The 18,916-nt window shown below is 43.5% G+C and overlaps 1 protein-coding gene across 2 annotated transcripts in view; it reads right to left on the bottom strand.

The window, feature by feature from the left end:
- Positions 1–18,916, bottom strand: part of PROSER2 (proline and serine rich 2) — a 45,993-nt gene that overhangs the window by 21,094 nt on the left and 5,983 nt on the right. For both annotated transcript variants that reach the window (XM_081820577.1, XM_081820576.1), the window contains exon 2: positions 3,995–4,213. In XM_081820577.1, the coding sequence (XP_081676703.1) occupies positions 3,995–4,132 (138 nt within the window). In that variant the 5' untranslated portion in view covers positions 4,133–4,213. The remainder of the gene's footprint in view (positions 1–3,994; positions 4,214–18,916) is intronic.

The following is an 18,916-nucleotide window of genomic DNA, read 5'->3' as shown; positions in this document are numbered from 1 at the left end:
GCGGGCTGAAGCGGAATCACACGCAACCTGGAAGCTCAGAGGGCGCTCGCCAAGAGGCTGTTGTCAGTAAGCCCGGACTGCGTGCTGGCCAGCGCGTCCTCCCAGTCACCCTGGGGAAAGAATTATTTTCCCATCACCCCCGTTTGTAACTCAGGAAGAAAGTAACTGAGGAACACAGTGACTGACTAACCCTTCCCAGGTTCCAAAGGAGACGAATTTGAATGTGAACTCGAGCCTGTCACTAATACGCTGTGTTTGTTACTATTCTGAGCTGATTTTTAGGATACAGACTGGTTAGTAAAAAAGAAAGGAACTTTAAACATGCATAAGGTGGGGGTTTTTTTGGATTTGAGAGAAATCATAAGTATATCGGGGAATGTCCTGCTGATACCTATTCAGCCCTACCGCAAAACCTATGCAGACCAATACTGATGGCTCAGAAATCCTTCCCCAAAGGCAGTTAATGTTGTTCTCACTCTACCCACCTTGACCTTCTGATATTTATAAATGTAAGAGATTTGTAGTCACTCCCACCTTTGAACCTAATATTTCCAATATATTATTAAAAAATGTCCATGATAAAAAGGTCTTTTTAAGATTGTATTTATTTATTTGAGAGGGAGCACGAGCAGAGGGAGGGGCAGAGGGAGAGAGAGAAGCAGACTCCCCGCCGAGCAGGGAGCCCAACTCGGGGCTCTATCCCAGGACTCTGAGATCATGACCTGAGCAGAAGGCGGCCACTTAACCGACTGAGCCACCCAGGCACCCCTTTGATTAAAAGTTTTAAAATAAGTCACTTCTCTTTCTGACTCTGGAACTGATACTTAATAGACCTCCCTTCAAACAAGAGCTTTTGTCCCTGGAGATGAATTCTTGTGTATGACATCCTACAAAGCGTCGACATGATGCATATTCTCCAAATCTGCCAGATGACAGACATTAATGTCCCATCTGCCTAGACATACATTCTATGCAAAATTCTATTTTCTATGGCAGTGTCTTGTAAACTCCCCGAGTTCACTTTACAGATTTACTTCTTCCAGGAAAGATACCTTGTGGATATTCTGGTGGCTGTGATCCCCTCTACAAGCCTCCTTTTCCATTTCCCCTAAACCTTCGTGATGGTCAGTATGATGCACCCCCTCCAGATCACCGGCTGGTGAAGGACCTGTTCCCCCATCTGTTGGCAGTGTTGCTGGAAGGTGGCCCGAAGCTGTTAGTCCTCTTCGGGGATTGTCTTGAGCTGAAAGAAATCCTCTTGTCAAGGTCACACATCCTTCCAGGGGTGTCCTGCATCCAGTGGCTGATCACCAAGTGGGTACTAAGGCCCCAAGCTCAACCCGATGTGGGACAACTGAAGGACCGTCCCACTCCCAGCTTCCTGGGGAAGAGCTTCTCCCCGACCCCTGCTGCTTCCTCTTCCTTCCAGGTGCTGATCCCAGGAGCACCCCTAAGAAGCCCCTTGCACTCTGTCATCCTAACCTGCATCATCTCAGAATCTGCCGCCTGGGGAGCACATCTGCAATAGCCCCTCGTGTCATGCTGGGCCACAGTCACCAGAATGTCAGCGCCTCTGCAGTGCCCCTGACTCCCAGAACAAGGGATTCGAGCAAATGTATAAATCACACACACCAAAGAGACAGAAGGTGGTGGGGAGCACAGTGGATTCCGCTCCTCACTGGACAAATTCGTAGAGATCCGTCAAGTCCTATTTGTCTCTGGAGCGTGGAGTTTGAGCCACACTTGAGATTTGGTGGAAGTAGGCATTAACTGGCTGGAATGAAGAATGGACCCTATGTGACTAGAACAGACATTCAAAAACAGCAAATTTCCTTCCCCCACATCAAAGCCACTTGGCATGCTTGGGATTGTGGTCTCTCCCAGCGGAAGACAGAGAGAAGGGGTTATTTATTTATTTATTTTTTAAGATTTTATTTATTAATTTGACAGAGAGATATAGCGAGAGCAGGAACACAAGCAAGGGGAGTGGGAGAGGGAGAAGCAGGCTTCCCGCCGAGCAGGGAGCCCGATGCGGGGCTCGATCCCAGGACCCTGGGATCATGACCTGAGCCGAAGGCAGATGCTTAACAACTGAGCCACCCAGGCGCCCCGAGAAGGGGTTATTTTATCCTCCATCAGTAGGGGCCATGCTGCAAAGCAGGCTAAGAGACTTGCCTACAGTTCAACAAGAAAATAATTCAAATACCCTGACTGCTCACATGCTACACCCATTTCCTTAGATAGCGCGGTGCCTGAGAACACTCTCCGTTGTATTCCATCACCCCTGGCACGGGTGGTCTCGTCGACTACAGGACCTAAGTCACCACCCCAAGTTTTAGAAACACCGCCTACATCGAGTGGGCTGCTTCCTAACTCATACTTTGGAGCACATACTCTGCTAATTGCTGGCAAGCTCATCGGTCTTTTCTACATATTCTTTTAATATGTCCTTTGTATATACTTAAATTTAAAAAGCAGGCCCAAATTCCCCATTATTAAGGATTTTTAGGTTCCCAGATATTCAGGGAGTAATTTGTAATATATGTTTCTCTTGGCGAATCAAGTAAGATAGTATTTATTTCATATTACCATGATGATTTGAGAAAAGATGCAAAGGGGCGCCTGGGTGGCTTAGCCGTTAAGCGTCTGCCTTCGGCTCAGGTCATGATCCCAGGGTCCTGGGATCAAGCCCCGCATCAGGCTCTCTGCTCAGCGGGAGGCCTGCTTCTCCCTCTCCCACTCCCCCTGCTTGTTTCTGCTCTCACTAACTCTCTCTCTCTGTCAAATAAATAAAAATCTTAAAAAAAAAAAAAAAGGAAGAAAAGATGCAAAGTAGGAGTCTACAAAGTTCTATCATTACTATTAACTGCTCTCTATGCCATATATACTTGTCTTATATTCAGCACAATTGGGGTTAATTTTAGGACTCAGTATGTCTGAAGGAAATTCTGCCCCCATTCCAAGGGACTGAGATGAACAACGGAGACCGTTCTCAGTGGGTCCAATGCTATCTCCCTCCTGTCCTTCCCTCTGCGAATATAAAGGGTCTCTCTCCTGAAAGATGAGTATCTTGAGGGGTAAGGGGTGCAGAAGGATCACTTTTAAAACTAAAGACCCTTTTTGTAAATGTTGCCAAAGCTTTTTGATGCTGTATAAGGGCCTGGATGCTGAGAGAAAGGGATATAAAAGCACTTATATTTGCAAAGGAGGTAAAAATCTGTTTCAAAGTGAATTTGTTTTTGCCTGTGAGATGCTTCTCTCCTTTCAACAACCCCCCCCAGCTTTTTAAAAATATTTTTATTTATTTATTTGAGAGAGAGACAGAGATACAAGAGAGAAATCGGGGAGGAGAGAGAGAAGCAGGCTCCTCGCTGAGCAGGGAGCTCGACCCCGGGGCTCAATCCCAGGACCCTGAGATCATGACCTGAGCTGAAGGCAGACGCTTAACCGACTGAGCCACCCAGGCGCCCCTCAACCCCTTTTATAAAAAAAACAAAATGATTTATTTACTTATTTAGAAAGAGAGAGAGCATGAGCAGGGGGGAGGGGCAGAGGGAAGGGGAAAGAGAATCTGGGGCAGACTCTGCACTGAGCATGGAGCCTGATGCTGGGCTTGATCTCATGACCCGAGATCTTGACCTGAGTCGAAACCAAGAGTCTGATGCTCAAATCGACTGAGCCACCCAGGTGCCCCTCCTTTCAGCCCTTTGAGCTGAAAGGCAGCGGGCCCTTGCTGGGCGGGTTTCGGCCTTTGGGCACAGTCCTCTCGGGGTCTCAGCAGCCGGGTTACCAGCCACAGCGTGAGAGGTGCTTCACTGCTGAGCGGAACACTCTGCATCCGTGCAAATCTTAAGATGATTACAAATGAAATGCCACTTCACAAAGTATGCGGAGACGTCGAGCTTGTGAACCCAGGAGGGTAAGATATTCCTCAAAGGGGAGGCGGTTGGCACAAAACCAGGCAGCTGGAGCTTTAAAGAAAACAGTCACTCACCAAAGTCAAACTCCTAGAGCGGGAGCTGCTGCTTCGGCTGTCCAAGCTGCCCCCTCTGCTCAGGTCACTGAGCCCGCAGCTGGGGGACACATCTGAGTCCATCTCCGACGAGTCTGACTGCTGGCGGTTCACAGGCATTCCCGGAGACACGGTGGCTGCTGGCCCGGTCACAGGAGGTGGGGAAGGGGCCAGGGTCCCATTCTCAAGGAGCAACTGCCTCTGGAGAAACCAAGCACAGGGGGACAGGGTTAATGCCTTATCCCCTGAAACGGAAGGCTCGGCCTGGGTCAGAGTCATCTCAATTTGCATCCTCGACCATCGAGATGGAATTAGGAGCCCCTAAGTCAACGTGTTTGTTCATTTTCATTTCTCCTTTATATCCCTTTCCATCATGAAAATGTGAATCATTTTTTTTAAAGATTTTATTTATTTATGAGAGAGAGAATGAGAGAGAGAGAGAGCATATGAGAGGGGGGAGGGTCAGAGGGAGAAGCAGACTCCCTGCCGAGCAGGGAGCCCGATGCGGGACTCGATCCGGGGACTCCAGGATCATGACCTGAGCCGAAGGCAGTGGCTTAACCAACGAGCCACCCAGGTGCCCGATGTGAATCATTTTTAAGGAAAAGATGAGCAGACTAACAATTACTTTGTTGCTGAAAACCTGATAGGATAATGGTCTGGCTCCCTCCTTTGCACCGAGGACCTGTACTCTCCTGCTCTTTCCCACGTGGATTCAGGATTTCCCTGTGTTCTTTATTGATTCTAGTCTCTTCTACCTCAGACACCACAAAATTATGGCTCCTTTTCCAGCTTCACTGCAGTTCAGAGTTGAGTGAAGGGACAAGAGCTGGTAAATTTAGCGAATGAAAGTCTGCTTGACATCTCTGAGATTCTAGGTTCTCTGGAGGCTGAGATGCTCTTGCAATTTCTACAGAAGATATTAAGGTACCGTAAGTTACTACTACAAGGAAGTTCATATTTTTACTTTCAGGAACAAAGACAGCGAAATTTCCCCTACCAGCCCCTTGGTTTCATACTCTGACTCTTTTAGCAGGAAATTCAGCTCAGTCTCTGAACAATGGACAATGGAATTCAACAAAACCTTCTAGAAGACCAAACAAGATTAATAGGGAATAAGGGAATAAGCCTCTTGTGGAGGCTTAGGGCAAGTGGAGAGATACAAGCCCACGTCATTCATTCCTAAACTGAAAATACTGCCAGGTGGCTTTCTGAGCGCCTTTAAGAATACTGAGGGGCATGTGAGCTCAGATAACCAGGGGCACAACTGTGTGTGTGTGCGTGCGCACGCACACGCACGCTTGTGTGTGTATTAATTTTTAATACAAACATGACCATCTGTGGAGAAAACCCAATCAGTACGGAATACTTCTGGGTGGACTTTGTCATTTAAAACTTCTAAAATTACCGTGAGATCTTCTTAGGGAAATCCTGAAGGTGTGAGAACAGCTTAAACAGGAAACTATTCCTCGCCTGGTTTCTCTTCATTTTTCAGGTGAATCAGCCCCAGTTAACTGGCAATTTAAGAGCAAGTCTAGGGAACAGAAGATTCTGAGCATATATATGCTTTTTGGAAGTCGCCATTATTCCAAATGGTTAAAAAAAAGGCTTAAGAAAATGTTAAAGTTTTTTTTTTTTTTTTTTTTTTTTAAGATTTCTTTATTTGAGAGAGAGAGAGTGTGCGCACAAACGGAGGGAGAGGGAGAGGGAGATAAGCAGACTCCTTGCTGAGCGGGCCTCGACCCCAGGACTGTGGGATCACGACCTGAGCCGAAATCAAGAGTTGGTTGCTTAACCAACTGAGCCACTCAGGCACCCCCCGCAAAATGTTAAAGGTTTTAAAATTTAATAGTAAGCAAGCCTAAACAATGCATAGACTGTATCTAAACCATCTACGTAGCCAATAATATGCCCCATCCCTGGGACGGCGAGTAGCTGGGGCCTGGATGAGGTGGGCAGGAGACACAGAGAAGACCCATGGACTCTAATTCATTCCTGAACTCACTAAGTCACTGCTCCAGGGAAAGGAGGGTGATGCGGGGCAGTAAGTCTTCCCCCCACACAACAGGGAGGTGAAAGATGGGGAAATGAGATGCTCATTAGCCTCACACGAGGAAGGAACCCAGTGGACGTGCCTTGTCTGTGGCAAAGGGTCTGGAATTTTGCAACAAGTCTGTGCAGTAAGAACAGCACTCTGAGGGGCGCCCGCGGTATGGCCGGAGGGCGGTAACCTCCCACATCATTCGAGAACACACCTTTTACTTGTGTTACTACAATTTTAAAAGCTATTCTGACACCATAAAACTGTAACATTTAGACTTTTACAAATTACTGTCTTGAAAGAATACGAGAAAGCGAACTAGAATTCTCCAGAAGGCAGAGGTTGTCGGGGAGAAAGTGAAAACCTTGGTCTGATATCCTTCACAGGTTCGAGGTGCCATTCTTCTGTGATCTCTTAAGACATCAAGAATGAGGGGCTCCCTAGTCCTAGTTCCCTGGGAACTAAAAATACAGAATTCCGTGGTGGTCCACGGAGAGAGCAAAGTTTTCTGAAGAGGAAGGGCAAGGAAGCAGCCTTCTTCTCTGGTCCGCCCTGGAAAGGGAATAGGGCAGACAGGTTTGACAGGAGTGACTCCCCCAGTCCTATGAGTCCGGGATGGTCATTACCATCCTAAAATATTTAGTCTCCTTGTCCAACCATGGGTTCACTCTTTGGGTTTACAGTATAGTTTATAACAAGTGAGACTAAGACAGGCCTGTAGGTGAAGAAGCTGACTTCCACCAGAGGAGCAGAACCAGTCTCGCTGAGAAGCCCCAGCAAGTCCGACACCACAGGTGCAGAAATTTGAGCCACGGTGCTCACTTTCTTTTTTTATTCTTTAATTTTTAAAATTTTATTTATTTATTTATTTATTTATTTTGCGAGAGAGAGAGAGAGCAAGCAGGGGGAGGAGCAGAGGGAGAGAGAGAGAGAATCTCAAGCAGGTCCCATGATTAGAGCAGAACCCAATGTGGGGCTCAATGTCACGACCCTGAGATCATGACCTGAGCTGAAATCAAGAGTCAGACGCTTAACTGACTGAGCCACCCAGGTGCCCCAACAGTGCTCACTTTCTGTTTATTTTCTTGTACTTCCTGTGTTTATTTCTCATTATTTACTAGTAACATCCTTGTTTGGAAAGGTCTAGTTTATCAGTTGAGCAGAGAGAATGAGGACAAGGCCACAACTGATCTACAGTCTTAGTAAATCTACATCTGCCAAGCATGGCAGGTAGGAAGGACAGCAGCTATCCGGGCTGCAGGGCTCGGTGGGTCTGGTGGGGCTGTGGGAGTTAGGCAAGTGAACCCCCTCAGGTGAGTGCACTGCAGCCAACCGAGGAAGGCAGCTCCTTTCCTTCATCTTCCCCTACATTCCAGAAAGATCTAGAATGACCTAGATGCATCAAGCATGAACCCTCCTTCACCATCACCCCACTCCGTCTCAGTTCCTACCAATCAATACATGCTTCAATTTGAGGCCTATCTTGCCTTCTAGCCCCAGCATATTCTCCAGATATTTGCTGTCTTCCTACCTCACACTGAGCAGACTCCAGGTACCAGGCAATAACCCATGAGTAAGAATCACTTCTTCCACAGAGGAACTCGATGTAGGCACTGGTTTAATTCAATAGGGTATCAGGCCTACTGAATGCGTGTACGGGGATAAAGCCTGAGCATGTGTATTTTTTAAAAGTAACAAATAATTCTGCCATACGGCACCAACTCCAGCGGAAGACGGAAGTGTAGGCTATGCTCAGCGCCATTTCGGGGAACATGGAGGCACAGAGCAAGGGGTGCCAATACCCCCTGCAGGGTGCAGAGACTTCACAGAACTGTGACAACTGGGCCAAGCCCTAAGAGATGTTTAAGATATAAGAGACTGTCGGTTAAACACACGGTGATGGGCATTCCAAACAGAGAGAATAAAGTAATGATGATAACTGAGCACCATACACTGTTTAAAAAAAAAGAAATGGGGCAGGGGCGCCCGGGTGGCTCAGTCGGTTAAGCGTCTGCCTTCGGCTCAGGTCATGATCTCAGGGTCCTGGGTTCGAGCCCCACATCTGTCGGGCTCCCTGCTCAGTAGGGAATCTGCTTCTCTCTCTCTCTCAGATAAATAAATAAAATCTTTGGGGAAAAAAAATGGGGCAGCTGAGTGGTTTCCAGGACACATTTTGTGTGTGGAAAGAGCAAAGGAAAGAACAGTCTTGCGTATACTTCCACTTGAATAGGGAAATCAATGAGAAAATATATATGTTTATGCTCTTGTGTGCAGAGACGCTCTCTGGAAGGATAGATAGTATCTATCTGGCTGTCTGCAGGGAGGGAGAAAGGGATGGCCAGGAGGCAAGGGTGGAGATGACGCTTTCACCAAATGATCTTTTCTGTCTTTCAAATGCTGCACATACTCACCGTCCAATAAATAATCTATTTCGGAGGCAATCAAAGCAGTTATCAAGTTATTTTACCAGTTCATATAAGAAATGATAAAGACTTGGAAACTACTGTGGCCCTAAGGTTGGAAGAGAAAAACGTGAGAGATAGAAAGGACTATGAAATTTTCATGACTAACAGGCAGGGCAGGAGTGTATTTCAAGAACAGAAGAGAGGGGGACCCTGGCTGCCAAAAGGTGCAACAGAGTAAGGACTAAAAACTGCCCACTGAACTCACTAACCTTATAAAGAGCAAGCAGGAGAGAGATGATCCAAAGCCCCCCACAGTGGGCCAAGGCATGGACAGGAGAAGTGGGGTGTGCATCGAGTCATTGGGGGTGTGCTCTCCGGGGGGGATGGGTGAATGAGGTGATGCGGATGAAGGAGGGCACTTGTTGTGATGAGTACCAGATGATATATGGAAGTGTTGAATCACCGAATTGTACACCTGAAACTCATATAGCATTGTATGTTAACTATCTGGAATTAAAATAAAAACTTAAGGGGCCCTGGGTGGCTCAGTTAGTTAAGTGGCTGATTCTTGATCTCAGCTCAGGTCTTGATCTTAGGGTCCTGAGTTCAAGCCCCATGTTGGGCTCCACACTGGGCATGGAGCCTATTTAAAAAAAAAAAAATGAAATAAAATAAAAACTTAAAAAAAAAAACTTGAGATGTGACGGGAAAGACAAAAAAAAAAAAAGGCAGTAGCTACAGGGACAAATGGGTTGGAGAAAGGTATTTTGAGTCACTGGTTTTGTTTACCTATTTTGTTTTGTTTGTAAGAGTAGGAGAAGCCTACTGATTAGCTAAGGGGAAAAGAGAAGGTAACAGCCTCGTGGAGAAACCCTCATTTCCAGAGTCTGGTGGATAAGATAGCCTGGCTGGTCTATTGAGATGGTTTCAGATGCTGAATGCTGTATGAAAAATACCTCTGACAACTCTATTCCTCGCAGAAGGAAAATTTCTCATCATAAAAAATGACCAGGGTAATTTGAAAAAGAACCAAATTGAACTTTAAAAAAAAGTTAATAGCAATTTAAAAACACAAGTGGATAGAGTCAACAGAAGATTTAATATCTGAAGCACTGGATGAATTTAATATTAGGCACAATTTTTTTATAAACTTCACAAAGTATGAGGGGAGAACTTCTTTTAATCCAATAAAAGATATCCATAAAAAATTACAGCAAACATCACACTTAGTGACAAAACATTAAAACCATTCCCATTACCACCCCTGCTGTCCTCTGTACTATATTGTATTTAAGTCCTACCCCCCATATAAGACAAGAAAAAAATGTGTAAGGATTGAAAAGGAAGAAACAAAAATGTCAGTATTTATAGATAATTATGGTCATTGTAGAAAAACACCAAAAATCTCACAAATTACTAGAATCAACTAGTGTTTTCTACAAAGTCACTGGATATAAATCAATATACAAAACATCATTTTCTATATGCCAGCCACAAGCAGTAACTAAAAAAAAAACATTTTAAATAGCATAAAATAAAAAAATAAAAGCATAACACATCTATGCATAAATGTATTATATGTATTATATTACTTAGATTTGCACAAAAAATGTGCAAACTTTTTTGGAAAAAAATAATAAAATGTTATTGAAAGTCAATAAAGAGATACCATATTCAGGACTATAAGAGTCAATATCATTAAGAGGAGATAGTCTCCTAAAATTGAATTGCTCTGAAGCAATAGATGTGGGTTGCCCAATAAACTCTAGCCATGTGTGGTTACTTAAATTTAAACTAATTAAAATGAAATTAAAAAATACAGTTCCTCAGCTGCACTGGCCATATTTTAAGCATTAATTAGTGGAAGTTTTCCATCATCCTAGAAAATTCTGTTGGACAATGCAGCCAACAGAGCAATTGAAATCACAATAGGGTTGTTTTTGGAGAAATCCAGTAGGCTGGTTTTTAAACTTATTAGGGGTTTAAAAAAAGGAGAAAAAATGTACTGGGAAGAACAAAGAGCTAAGAACAACCAGGAAACTCCTAAAGAATCTGGAGGAACTGGCTTCATCAAGCTTCCAGAGTCATTATAAAGTAATAGTAATTCAGACACAGGTACTGTCACTTGATCAGCAAATACACCCGTGGGACAGACTAGAAAGCCCATAAATTGTTTGGTATAAATTGCAAAAATGTTTTCTTAATTTGTACACTGACTTGGAGAATTTTTTATTTATTTATTTTTAAGATTTTTATTTATTTATTTGACAGAGAGACACAGCGAGAGAGGGAACACAAGCAGGGGGAGTGGGAGAGGGAGAAGCAGGCTTCCCGCCGAACAGGGAGCCCGATGTGAGTCTCGATCCCAGGACCCTGGGATCGTGACATGAGCCGAAGGCAGACGCTTAACGGCTGAGCCACCCAGGCGCCCCAAGAATTTTTTATTTTTAAATAGTTGGCTTCATCAATCTTTTGGTTTATACCTTATGGGTTTTGTAAACTTAGAAAGGCCTTTACTGGGGCACCTGCGTGGCTGAGTCGGTTAAGTGTCTGGTGCTTGGTCTCAGCTCAGGTCTTGATCTCAGAGTCAAAAAAAAAAACAAAACGGCCTTTCCTTATTCTAAGGATATAAATGAAATACTTCCCATATTTTCTACTTAGCATTTTTATGGTTTCACTTTTCATATTTAAATATCTGATCTAACTTGAATTTATCTTAGTGCAAAGTGTGAAGGAGAGATCTATTTCCCCACCCCCAAGCCAAAAGGGCAATGCAGTTACTCAAATGCCAAGTATTGAAAAACTCATCTTCTCCACTGTTTTGAAGTACCAAATGTTATTTTATGCTAAATGTTTATGTGGCACGTTCTATTTCTGAATTTCCTATTCTGCTCCACTGATATTTCTGTTCAGTAGGACTCAAAAAACCACAAATCCTAAGGTGAAAATTGCAGTGAATCTACATAAAAATGGAAGGCACTGTAGGCCACGTTAACAGAAAAAAGGCAGGCCAGCTGAAAACATTCAAGGTCTCCTAAAAGGAACTGATCGCTAGAATATACAAAGAATTCTTGTAAAACAACAGGAACAAGACAGGAAACTCATCAGAAAAAAACCATATACAAGGAATATGATTAAGCAGTTCACAGAGAGGAAACCCAAGTGACTAAGAGGTGAGACTGGGAAACAAAAGAAATACAAACCTAGAACTACTGTAAGACATTAGCCTATACCTACTGGATTGGCAAAAATTAGACAACTGAAAAATAACCAACACCAGCAGGAATGTGGGGAAACAGGAACCTTCATGTACCACTCACTGTTGGGAGTGTGAAATTCATCCAAGCTCTCCATGGAGCAATAGGGCAGTGTTTAATTAGTGAAACTATGCCCCGCGATCCAAAAATCCCACTGCTCAGTCTACTCCGTGGGAATTCTCCAGGAATCCAGGGGAACTTTGCTTGCAGCAGAGTAGAGCTGGTGGGAATCTAGATTCATCGCCCACTAGGAACTCCCAGAATAAATCAAAACCGGGTAAACACTTTTACTATGGAACACCGTGCCTCAGTCCGAAGCAATCAACTGGACAATGGCATTGATAGGTCCTAAGATGTTTTGAGTGAAAAGTTATAATCAGGTTGTTAGCACAATTCCATTTATATCAATATAACACACACACAACACTGTGTTTTATATCCATACCCAGAACACAAGCCAGAGGCAGGGATGGGCAGGTACAACATGGCCCCATCTGCTGGGCAATACCTTCTGGTTTCCTTCATGCACCTACCTCCCACTGCCGGAGAAACAGAAAAGGAAGATGGCCTAGAGGTTTGAAGAGTAACGATTTACCAGATCATTTTATCACCTGGGAAGCGTCTGTAAGGTCCAGCATTGAAGGAGATGATGCCAGACAGATGAGTTCGGACTTAATGAGGAAAGAGTAGAAGACATATGTAATCTAGAAACCCCAGGGCAATGCCGGGGGGAAGCGCTTTCAAGGGAAGGAGAAACCACAAAGATAAACTTTTCTTGGATGGCGGTTTAGCCTGAAATTAACCAGGGAAAGGTTGATCTGACCCAGTTTGCTGAAGAATTTAAGCTAGAACAAATATATTAAGTTCCTTCACCTTCAACTACGAATAGTTGTTGTACCTTTGCACCTACTAGGTCGGGGGGGAAGGGAATCATACCTTACATGGCTTAGATGCCCTACAGACAGGCTAAACAAAATCACAAGGGTGATTATTGCCTTTGTTCGTTCTGAACATAAATGGAAAAATTATCCACCTTAACCGAGTGATGTGGAACTAATTTTTGCTTAGCGTGCCTATAGAACACTTTAAAAAGAGAACTGCTCCCGCTCCTTGCCAAGGTAAACTCTTTAAGAAAGAAAAGATCCAGGTTGGGTCCTAGGATTCTGAACCCCTGGACCTGTGGTTTATAGACCCTCACATTTTGTCTAGATACCGCCGTTAACCGACAGTGCTAAGATCCAGTCAGCAGAAGCAGAGCCGAGCTGGGAAAGTGGTAGAAATCATCTTAGAAACGGCCCCTTTCCCACATCAGGCGGTGCAGGAGGGTCGGCGTGTGCACCCATGAGTAACTGGGGCAGGATCCTGAGTCTCTCCTGCTTCCGTGCACAGGAATTCTGTGAAGACTTGTTCCCAAACGTAGAAAAACAATCCTAGGAAAGGAATGATCTTTAAAGCTACAGCCTGAGAAATCCCCATATGATGATTTAACAGCCAAGCCGCGTTCAAAGATATGGGTTCTTGGTTTTTTGTGTTTTTTTGTGTTTTTTTTTTGACCTTCAAGAACATTAAAAATGAAGCCGTTTCACAGTGGGAATGGTTTCTGAGTCACCACAGCTCATTATCATGAATGGGCTTTTTCATATGGTTAAGCAGTGGGTGAAAATAAAGAGAACAGCCATTTTTACTGGAATGTACACACTCCTAGATGAAATTAGCAGTAAACACAAAATAGCCATTGTTAGCCTTAATTCTAGTAGCTCCTGACAACATTCATTCATGTGAACACCAACGAATGTGACAGGCACTTTGCCTTGATTTCCTCGACCAAAAAAGCAGGAGTCCTACTGTCTTAATTCCTATTTTTATGTCAAGAGTGTGTGTGAAAAATGAGTTATTTATAACAAGAAATTAACTAGAAGATGGAGCTAAGAATGGTACCGACAATTTTCTTTCTTTAAGATTTTATTTTTAAGCCACCTCTACCCCCCACGTGGGGCTCAAACTCACAACCCCAAGATCAAGAGTCCCATGTTCCACCGACTGAGCCAGCCGGGCGCCCCTTCCATTGTTTTGTATTAACCCAATCCATACGTGAGAAGGAAACGGAATGCTGATATTCTCTTTTCTGTCATTCAACTTAATTAGGGCTTTAACAAAATTCTTAGACTAAATGCACCACTTCGTTTCTCCCCTAAAAATAATTTACCAAACTGAAGTCCGTAAAAAATGATTTCACGGCAGGTGTCCCAGCACACGTGATAGTTACGAGAACAGCTCCGGGATCCCGCTCGCACTTCACACCCCGCGATGTCACGCGCACCACGGATCTGGGAGAGAGCGAAGTGTAGCTGTTGGTCCTGCACGTTGTCTTCCGAGTTTTCTACTCTCAAAAACCTTGTTAAAAATAAAACCAATGCTCAGTGCAGCATCCACCAATGAACCGCAAGGACAGAAAGAACCTTTCTAAAATCCTGGATGACTGGAGCATCTGGGTGGCTCAGTCGGTTGGGCGACTGCCTTCAGCTCCGGTCGAGATCTGGGGGTCCTGGGATCGAGCCCCACATCGGGCTCCCTGCTCGGCGGGAAGCCTGCTTCTTCCTCTGCCTCTGCCCTGCCGCTTTCCCTGCTTGTGCTCTCTCTCTGTCTCTCTCAAATAAATAAAATATTTAAAAAATTAAAAAAAAAAATCCTGGATGACTGCTGCTATCACAGGCCTGGCAGCTCGGGCACAGTCCCCGTCTCCCTGGCCTGTCCTGCCAAGGGTCCTATCTGTAAGAACACAGAGCATTGAAGTGTCTCTAGAACCCTGCCTACGTGTATCTCTTCCACCCTGTTTTCCATAATAGAAACCCTCTTATCCAGCCTCGTCTGCTTAATGTTCTGCTCCATCGTGAGCCAGGTTTTGACAGCTTCCCATGTTGCTTGCCTCCAAAGCCTCGCTCAGAAACTCCACCAAACCTTCTCAAACCTTGCTTCCTGACGCTGCTCATCGCTGACCTCTCCTCTGGCTCCTTGCCTACCTACTGTGTCTATTTCACCCCTTGTTGATGACATCACAGCATCTTCGTCACTCTGATGTAAACGATCACTCCAGGTTTCACTCTGCACAGAATCCTTTTTTCTTCAATTAGACAGAAAGCTCCCTTTGGGCAAAGAGCTCTCTTTTATTTTTTAATAGAGCCACAGGACTTTGGAAAACACTTGTCACAAAATAGAGACTTACTATTCAGTACTTCACAACATTCATATTTTAAAATCATCTTACTATTATTATTTAAATTAGAGTATCCTTAAAACAGACCTTCGATCTAAACAAAAGTCTTCAACACTTAGGAGTCCTTTCAAGCATGGTAACTTCATTGGGGCGACCATCCTTTATCCCTCCATCATACTGATAGACCAAAGCAGTCAGATTTAGATGAAATTACTCTCATTCAACCTATTTCAATCAAGGGCAAACTGGGAATACAAGGGAAGTAACTTTAAATACAGTCATAGAGGAGACGCTTCACCTAGCTTCACTAATAATGATCTGTTAAAAAGTCAGTGCCAATAAATACATCAGACGCACCAAACCAGTAATGCTTTCCAACATTAACATGTAATAAATATCAGTATAAATGCAGCCATGGGTACAACTGTGTGTAACCCATACCCAAGATTAACTTAAAAAATAAGCCTCTAACAAATAAACAGCTGAAGTAAAATAAATATGTAGTTACCATTCTTTAGCATGGGCTCTTTTTCAGTGTCAAGAAAACAAAAACCTTGGAAAGAGAAGAACGCTTCCAAAAAATATTGACTGAGCCAACTGGCAAACTCCGACTGGACCCCAGCCCTGAAGATCAGAGGAAAGTCCTCCTTAGATAGAAGTTGGTTGGTGCTAGGAGTTAGATTTAGTTTTGTTCTGGAATTAAAAATTTTTTTAAATAATATTTTATTTATTTATTTGAGAGAGAGAGAGAGAGAGAGAGAGAAAGCATGAGCAGGGGGAGGAGCAGAGGGAGAGGGAGAAGCAGACTTCCTACTGAGCAGGGAGCCCGATGCGGGACTCGATCCCAGGACCCTGAGTATCAGGACCTGAGCTGAAGGCAGACGCTTAACGATTGAGCCACCCAGGCGCCCCTGAAATTTTAAAATGTTAATGCAGCCAACAGTTTACAATTCCTTACACGTGATTTTTTGCTTTTTCTCTGAGTTGGGTTTTTCCCCTTAGTACTGAAATGTCTGCTGTAAGAATTTAGGACCTTAAACTCTAACTGGCACTCAAGTGTATTAAATACAACTACACATTTTAAAGGCTAGTAATTCTACTTCTCCGGAACAATTATCATGCTTTCATTTAGACCTTTTTTCTTTTGAAAAGCTCTTTCTGAACGATGTTGAAAAGCAAGATTTCAGACTGTCTCAACTGTGAATAGTTGCAGCTGTTTATAGGAGGTGGTAATTTACTGAGGGCCTGGCGGCACCTGAGAGTAATTGATGTGTCTACACTTAAGCAAACAAGTTCAGGGTTGAGGCCTCACCTAGCTAGGATGGGTTAACAGGCCCTAAGGGAAGATGCCTCCTGTTATCCGTTTCCTATCACTGAACAGAAGATGTGGAAATTAGGTTTTCCTGAAGTGAAACCTCACCTGAAAACAACCTTGACTAGATTTCAGATGAGTTCCTTGTAACAAAAAGGAATGACCCTTGCAACACAAGGAAGCAAACAAAAAAACATCGACAGGAGCAAAGTCTGGTTCTACCTGATGAATTACAAATTTCATTTGTATACAAATGTATACAAAGATGGACACTTCAAATTTAATTCTTAGCTAATCAAAAAAATTGACATTCTATATGCCTATTGCATATTTCTGGATTCTTAAGGAAATTTTTTTTTTTAAAGAAGAAAATCCCCATTTAACTTTTACTTTTGTTAAATAAGTTTGTGTGCTTTCTCTGAATTTATTCAGCAAATATTACCAGAGCACCCACTACATGCTACAAGGGTGAAATAAAATGTCATACTTTTTACTTAGAACTAATAATTATGCCTTATTATTGTATAATACTGTTTCTTTCTGAGAACCTCAAAATTCTTAGCTAAATGTTTCTTTCATCCTCACAACAAAAATAAAGCCAAGGTAGAGTATGTTCATCTAGTATTGGTATTTATAACACCTGGTTAGATTGGAAGTAGAGATCTGATTGACATATCTTATCTCAAGTTGAATAGATTTAAATCCAAGCCAGGCGGGGAGCAAAGCTCACGCAAGACATCCCCCTGGGTCAACCCACTGCATTGGACCTTTAACCTCATCTTCCAAGACTTCTTTGCTAGCCCTGCTGCTGTGGATGTATATACAAAGGCTCTCTTCTTCTCTCCAGACTCTTCCTAGACACCTTCTGGGAACACCGTCTGTAAGAACTTTCATCCTGAAAAAATGGGAATTAGCTAAGAAACACAATATTTAAATACACTGTGTTTTTCTGTGAATTTTCCACTTCACTGACTACATTCTTACAACGGTTGAAAAGGGAAGGGTCTAAGAACTGGGCCACAGTTATTAGATTGAATCCTATGAAGTTGCCATATGCATAGGCCGAAAGTAGCTGAATATTGGTAATTTTATATGGTTAACCTAATGTTCTTGGAATAGAATTGATAACTAGTCATGGCAAAAAAAAAAAGTATATTCCCTAAAATGAAATTGTGGCTTAAGTATGATTTACTACATGTTGATACAAAAGTGTTTTTCCTGGGATGCCTGGGTGGCTCGGTCGGTTAAGCGTCTGCCTTCGGCTCAAGTCATGATCCCAGGGTCCTGTGATCGAGTCCCACGTCAGGCTCCTCGCTCAGCGGGGAGCCTGCTTCTCCCTCAGCTTCTGTCTGCTACTCCGCCTGCTTGTGCTTTCTCTCTCTCTCTGTCAAACGAATAAATAAAATCTTAAAAAAAAATGTTTTTCCTCAGAAGACACCTCTAAAATCACAATGGGAGGGGCGTCTGGGAGGCTCAGTCTGTTAAGCGATCAACTCTTGATTTCAGGTCAGGTCATGATCTTAGGGTCCTGAGATTGAGCGTCAGGCATGGAGTCTGCCAGAGATTCTCTCTCTCCTTCTGTCCCTCCCCCCGCCCCCCTGAAAAAATAAAATTAAAAAAAAAATCAATAAAATCACAATAGGAGTCTGCAGGGAAAAAAAGTCTACTACACAACATATGTACCTCAGATACACTGTAAAGACATCTGATTCATAAAGTGAAGTTGCCTGCATTAGCAGGACCTCAGTCACCGAAGTCATTGGTTATCTAGTGTGTGTGGAGGGCAGTTTACCAGGTGAGGAAACTGAGGTCCGAAGCCCTAAGTCAATTTGGCAAGTCAGAAAGAGTTCTCCACTCAGGAATAATGCTTTTTTAAACTCTTCTTGCACCAAAACATCTATTCAAGATTTGACATTTTCAGTGCCAACCCCCTGTTTGTACCATCTTATCTCATATTTCTATCCTCCATTCCTCAACCCTGAACATCCTGTTCAATGTCAAGTTACTCTCTGGGTATACAAAAGTCTACTCCACAGTAAAGCCGGAAAGACCTGCTGTCTTTCATGGTTAATGCCCCCAGATACAAGGCTAACCTCCTCAGCATTATAATCAAAGCCACCATTCCACCACTCTGATTTTCCAGTATCGTCCCCTTGTTGGCCCAGCTTCAATGTCACATTCTCCAAGAGGTGTTCTGATGCCCTGAAGGAAAGAATATCTCTGTCCTCTGCTCCCAAAAGAGAGCAGAGGGTCGCTGCTATTGACTCCTTTGGACATTTATCCTATCTCCTTTATTAGATCATGAATTTCTCAAAGGCAAGGTCCACCCCTTATCCATGTCCACATTCCCAGTTGTGCCTACCATGGTAGGAACTTAAATGCTCACTAAACCTCTTCAAACCCTCTGAATCTTTACAGAAAAATACCAAGTGCACCATTTTGGAAGAAAGCAATTGACCAAATTCACCTGTGTCATCTAGTGGAAAGGAACACAAGCATTATTTTTTTTCCACACAAGAGAGTTCCTTTAAGTAAACTGGGCAACATAAACTATTTTCAGTACGCTTACAGAATTAGGTGTGCAAAAGAAAACTGTCATGAATCCTTAACTTATAATCATCGGTTTCAAGGTCTTCGGGGCTGGAGAAGTCATTTAGTCCTACCCCAAATTTCAC

This window comes from Leptonychotes weddellii, chromosome 5, assembly GCF_054177405.1.
Source record: "Leptonychotes weddellii isolate Sample4059 chromosome 5, ASM5417740v2, whole genome shotgun sequence".
Taxonomy (NCBI): Eukaryota; Metazoa; Chordata; class Mammalia; order Carnivora; family Phocidae; genus Leptonychotes; species Leptonychotes weddellii.
Note: the sequence above shows the minus strand (reverse complement) of the source record. Positions and strands in the feature narration are given on the sequence as shown.